This window comes from Nerophis lumbriciformis, linkage group LG18 (assembly GCF_033978685.3).
Source record: "Nerophis lumbriciformis linkage group LG18, RoL_Nlum_v2.1, whole genome shotgun sequence".
In the NCBI taxonomy this organism is placed as follows: Eukaryota; Metazoa; Chordata; class Actinopteri; order Syngnathiformes; family Syngnathidae; genus Nerophis; species Nerophis lumbriciformis.
Window position 1 is genome coordinate 33,288,591 of NC_084565.2, and position 6,410 is coordinate 33,295,000.

The window sequence follows — 6,410 nt, forward strand, 5'->3', positions numbered from 1 at the left end:
TGGGAAACAATACGTAAGAATCACGATTTGCATGCACTGTGCATCTAGAAAGTATTCACAGCACTTCAATTTTTTTTTTTAATTTTATATTACAGCCTTATTCCAAAACAGAATAAATTCATTTTTTTGTCCTCAAAAGTTTACACAAAATACCCCATAATGTCAATGTGCATTTGTTTTTTGTTTTTTAATTTGCAAATGTATTAAAATAAACAAACAAAAATCACATGTACAGTACATAAGTATTCACAGCCTTTGCTCATTACTTTGTTGATGCACCTCTGGCAGCAATTACAGCCTCGGGTCTTTTTGAATACGATGCCACAAGCTTGGCACACCTATCTTTGGACAGTTTTCATGGCGCGTCGTCATTTGTGCAGTAAAACAAACAAAAAGGCACATACCAGGCTATTCAAACCCTAACTGTCACGGCGCGGACTCGAACCTGCGTTTCCTCGGCAGCTGGCAGCGCGCTCAGACACGCCCCTGCTCGCGCTGAGCGCAGCAACAAGTCTGCAGACAATCACTAATCAGCGCACCTGGACCTGATGAGAGGGAGCGGCATAAAGACCAGCGGAACATTTGCCAGAATGTCGCTTATCTTCCCAGTAAGCATCACGTCTGGCAATCCCTCCCCTGTGCTTTGCTCGCCTTCTCTTTGCTCTGTCTGTGTCCCCCTTGTTCATGTCCCTTGTGTCTCCTGCAGTGACTTCCCTGTCATCCGTGATCGTGTTTTGCCTCTCGACATCCATCCGGATTCCTGACTGCCTTCCTCGACCCCTGCTCGGACACGGACCACGCTGCCTCGCTCTTACCCTCGACCCCTTGCCTGTTTACAGACTGCCTCTTCGCCTTGCCCCCCCCCTTGATTCGACGAAGGATACATCCAACACTCACAAACAACAAGCCCTGGTAACATTTACACTATTAATTATACACATAGCCTACACCCATTCACTTAGCGTAGCATACACACGCCACGTAATCATCAAAGGTTTAAATAAACCTTGAAAACCGCAGTTCTGCCTTCTTTGTCGCCTCCTTCCCTTCTCTGTACATAACACTAACCCATACTCCAAAAGCAGCACTATAAGGATAATTGGCGTTTTTTTTGGAACTGTTTCAATTAAATTACTGCTCTGTATTACTTATAAAGAACGCAGGGTCGTGGAAAAAAACAGTACTCCTGAACCGCTGCACACAAAAAGGTCAAGCTGTGTCAAAATATGCACCAATAGATTGCAACCTCGATTTACGAAACAACAGATCGAAGAAAAATATTCTTTGTTGCACCAACCTTGTCTCGATGTACGAACGTTTAATCCACCCATTGTGTTCCTGTTCTGCTACTTTGTGCCATGTTTGAGTGTTTTATAACCCCTTTGCAGCATTTTTCTAGGTATTCTAGCTCAATATGAGCTCAAAGAAAGCAATGTGGTGGAGGTATCCACAGCGTTGTCGACACCGCCCCCTTCCCATCCCTTCCGCCGCATGCCAGGAAGATTAACCAACTAGGTAAAGTAGATGTATTTTTTTTAAATTCCTAATCATTGTAATCCTGGCTGTTCAAGTTAAGGATTTTTGTGATTGCACACTGTGAGTACACCACGAGGCTAGTGGCAGTGTGTGTGCGTGTCAGCAGGGCGGCTACAAATGAGGGCAGTTCAGCTAGCTATTTTGACTTTGTTATCGAATAGAAAATGTATCCATCGCCCCCCTTATTGTGTTTGTTTGATATACAGTACTGTACAGCGTGTTTAAAAACACTCACTGTAACTTTAAGGTTTAAGGTTCCACACCTTTGTGGGACTGACGAGCACGTGTGTGGAACATTTGAGGGGCACTGGTGAGACTTAGCGAATTGCCCATAAGTTACTGACCATTTGTCGAATGATACACTTTTGAGAATATGTTAAAGTCTTCTAGGGTTGTACGGTATACCGGTATTAGTATAGTACCGCGATACTCATGAATCATATTCAGTACTATACCGCCTCTAAAAAGTACCCAACCCGTCGTCGTCGCGTCGCGTCATGCAGACGAGCATGTTCGGCAGTGCACAATCACAGAGTACTTACAAGCAGACACTGTCAGAATAATTGTATCTAAGTTATCACAAAACGTTGTGTTGCCATGAGTTCCCGGCGAGAAGACAACAGCTGTCATTGATCCTACCAAGAAGAAGGCTTGTAAAACTCCACTGTGTAGATTGATTGATTGATTGAAACTTTTATTAGTAGATTGCACAGTACAGTACATATTCCGTACAATTGACAACTAAATGGTAACACCCGAATACGTTTTTCAATTCATGGTATGGTAGGATGGGAAGTGACGGAGGCAGATAATTACATATATCCATATTTGTGTGTTACTTCTTTTACTTTCATAGTCATATTACAAAACAGCTAGTGTTCTTCCAGTTGTTATCTTTTGGTTGTCTGCAAGTACTGTGTGTGTCAACCTTGAGCTCGGAATGCAGGGAGTAGCAATACTCCTTTATCTTACCTTATCCTGTCCTGTCTCTTCTCAGAGTTGAACAATGGACGTTTGTATTACTTCTGGAGGGTGGGGGCGAGGGAGACATCATAGAAGAGAAGTTTTTCCGTACGTTAGATTAGACCATTTTTAGCTGCGCTAGTGAAGGCTTCTGTACTGGATTTGGTCTCACGTTTATTTCCAAGGCTTTGGAAATAAATTACAAAATACCTATTCTGTCTCTGGTGGTCCTTCTTACTCAGTTTATGTGTCATCAAAAGAACTTGGGAGTGACCAGCAACTTAAATTCCCTGGGAGGAACAACTGGTCGAAACGCAACAGAAGCAATATGAAGGTGTTCTGTTTCTTTGATGTATTGTAATCCACAGAAAGATTTTGTCTTGACCCGAGATCTACAAAGCGGAGAGAAAGCATGACCTGCCCAAGCTCCAGGCACCTTTTTCTTTGAACTTTTTACAACCTTTTCTTTGAGCCTTTTCTTTTAACTGTTTTGTAATCAAAGGCGATGGCTGTTTACGACCCCCGTCCCTTTAGAAACAGCTGTTGCCATGTAGTCAGGGAAAGTCCAAATAAAAGAGGAGGTGTACAATCTTTCATCAGAGCGTGGTGGAAGACTGTTGAAAGAGTACAGTCCAGACGTTTCTCCTCAATTGAGCCAAATTGAATTCTGTCTGTTTAATTCCTTGCTTCTTGTCTTGTTTGATAGATGTCATCAGTGTTTGAACCTGACAGACACAGTGTGTAGACAGAAAAGGGAGAACGGACAAATTGTGGCTTAAAAACTAACGATAAAGGTGAAGTTATAACACTGAAACACCCTCAGGAAGAGATGCTTTAAGACATGGCTAGCGGCTAATGTCTGTCCGCAGTCAGCTGTGTTGTAACTACTTCAAAATCGTTAATCCTTGTCTCCATGGAGACCAATCAATTACGTTCATTTCAAGTATCTGTGCTGCAGGACGAGTGATAGCTATACTTAATTCACTACACACCACAGTACACCCGGGTCATGTTAATGGTTGCGTTTTGTTTATACCATTAAACTGAACATCTTAACTTTGAACACACTAAACACACGTGATTGAAGGGCATACTTAATCAACAGCCATACAGGTCACACTAAGGGTGGCCGTATAAACAATGCCAACACTGTCATAAACATGTGCCATATAGTGAAACCACACTAAACAACAATGACAAACACATTTTGGGAGAATATTTGCACCGCAACACAACATGAACACTACAGAACAAATTCCCAGAATTCCCTGCAGCACCAACTCTTACGCTACACTGTAATGATACCAAGTACAGGAGCGTATCTAGTCGATACTACTACGATTACATCGATATTTTTTAGCATCACAAAATCTTTCGTTTTTTTTTTAAATGTATGTAATGTTTATAAAGTCAGGAAATATGTCCCTGGACACATGAGAACTTTGAATATGACCAATGTGTGATCCTGTAATGAGTTGGTATCGGATTGATACCCAAATTTGTGGTATCATCCAAAACTAATGTAAAGTATCAAACAGAAGAAGAATATGTGATTATTACATTTTAACAAAAGTGTAGATAGAACATGTTAAAAGAGAAATATATTAACAGTAAATGAACAAGTAGATTAATAATTAATTGTCCTTAATAATTTTAACAAAATAATAGGTAGATAAATAACACAATATGTTACTGCATATGTCAGCAGACTAAATTAGGAGCCTTTGTTTGTTTACTTACTACTAAAAGACAAGTTGTCTTGTATGGTCACTATTTTATTTAAGGACAAACTTGCAATAATAAACATATGTTTAATGTACCCTAAGATTTTTTCGCTAAAATAAAGCCAATAATTACATTTTTTGTGGTCCCCTTTATTTAGAAAAGTACAGAAAAACATTTCGGGACAACACTAATGTTTTCTGAAGCATTTTTTTCCACAAGCCATAGGGGGCGCCACTAATGGGATGTCCTAGTTTTTACACATGTCCAAAAAAAATGCTGCTTTAAATGTTGTGTCTCCCCCTAATTAACCAATTTCTACTCCTTGTCCTTCTTCATTAGTATGGCGCCGCAGGATATCACAAAAAAAAACAAAAAAAACAGCGGGAGCGCCATTTTGACAAACCTTTGGAGGTGAGCGAGGTCTTGGAGAGGTTGAGGAGGCGGAGACCCTTGCTGAGGCGACACATCTGCTGGATGAGGTTAGCCATGCCTGCAGCCAGAAGGTGAGAGGACATTTATACAAGAGAGTTGCCTCCTGTTCAGCCTGTCACACGTTAACACCCACAGTCACAGTCACAGTCACACGCTGGAGGCCGCCGTGCGTGCTGACAGTCCGCTCATCAGGCGTAATTAGCACTTTGACACCAGCACAAGTGCCTCCTTGTAGTGAAGTTTTTTTTTTTTTCTTTTCTGTCTCATCGGACATTGTTTCCTCTCAACTTCTTACCTTGGTTGTCCAGAGAGTTATGGGCCAGGTTGAGCGAATGGATGACAGAGGCGGGGTTCTCGGAGAGAGCGGCCGACATCTTCTGTGGGAAGTCTCTGCAGAGGCAACATGGTTATGGTCTCACTAAATGCAAGACATTGACTTTTGTGTATTTTTTATTTATTTAATTTTTGTTGCAGTTTTTAGAAGGAACAAATATAAGACCTTTGTATATATCTTTTTTTAATTTTTTTTTACTTAGTTTAATTTGAGTAATTTTTTTTTTTAAACAAATGTAAGACTTTTGTGTATTTCTTTTTTTTTTTTTTTCCTTAATTTTGTTAGAATTTTTAGAAGGAACAAATGAAATACTTTTGTGTACTCCTTTTTATTTTAACTTATTTTTATTGGAGTTTTTAGAAGGAACACATGTAAGACTTTTGCGTATTTCTTTTATTTATTTTTTTTAACTTTGTTTTATTGGAATTAAAAAACTAAACAAATATACAACTTTTGTGTATTTCTTTTTTCAAAACTTAATTTTAATTGGAGTTTTTAGAAGGGAAAATATACAACTATTGTGTATTTTCTTTATTATTTTTTTTACTTTGAGTTTTTAGAAGGAACAAATGAAAGACTTGTGTACTTCTTTTTATTTTAACTTCTTTTTATTGGAGTTTTTAAAAGGAAAAACGTAAGACTTTGGTGTATTTCTTTTTTTTTTTTAAACTAAATTATTATTGGAGGTTTTTTTAGAAGGAACACATGTAAAACTATTTTTTCATTTTTTTTATTTATTTTAACTTAATTTTTATTGGAGTTTTTAGATGGAACAAATATAAGACTTTTGTGTATTTCTTTTTTTTGCAACTCAATTGTATTGGCGTTTTTAGGAGGAACAAATGTAAAACTTCTGTGTATTTCTTTTTTTTTTTTTTTTTACTTAGTTTTATTGGAGTTTAAAAAAAAACACATTTAAGACTTTAGTGTGTTTCTTTTTTTTAACATAATTTTAATTAGAGTTTTTAGAAGAACAAATATAAGACTTTTGTGTTTTTTCTTTTTACTTAACTTAATTGGCGTTTGTAGAAGGAACAAATGTGAAACTTGTGTATTTATTTGTATATTTGTTTTACTTAGTTTTATTGGAGTTTTTTTTTTTAAACAAATGTAAGACTTTAGTGTAGTTCTTTTTTTTAAACTTAATTTTAATTGGAGTTTTTAGAAGGAACAAATGTAAGACTTGTGTACTTATTTTTATTGTAAGTTATTTTAATTGGAGTTTTTAAAAGGAACAAATGTAAAACTTTTGTGTATTTCTTTTTTTTTTAACTTAGTTTTATTAGTCTTTTTTAAAAACAAATGTAAGATTTTTGTGAATTTTTTTTTTTTTAAACTTAATTTTAATTTGAGTTTTTAGATGGAACAAATATAGGATTTTTGTGTAATTATTTTTTTTGTAACTCAAGTCTATTGGAGT

The 6,410-nt window shown here is 37.2% G+C and overlaps 1 protein-coding gene across 2 annotated transcripts in view; it reads right to left on the reverse strand.

Moving 5' to 3' along the window:
* The window catches only part of LOC133617849 (capping protein, Arp2/3 and myosin-I linker protein 3-like), a 123,436-nt gene that overhangs the window by 75,541 nt on the left and 41,485 nt on the right, over positions 1-6,410 (reverse strand). For both annotated transcript variants that reach the window (XM_061978162.2, XM_061978161.2), the window contains exons 11-12: positions 4,952-5,046; positions 4,628-4,714 (exon numbers count right to left, since the gene is read on the reverse strand). In XM_061978162.2, coding sequence (XP_061834146.2) covers positions 4,628-4,714; positions 4,952-5,046 — 182 coding nt within the window. The remainder of the gene's footprint in view (positions 1-4,627; positions 4,715-4,951; positions 5,047-6,410) is intronic.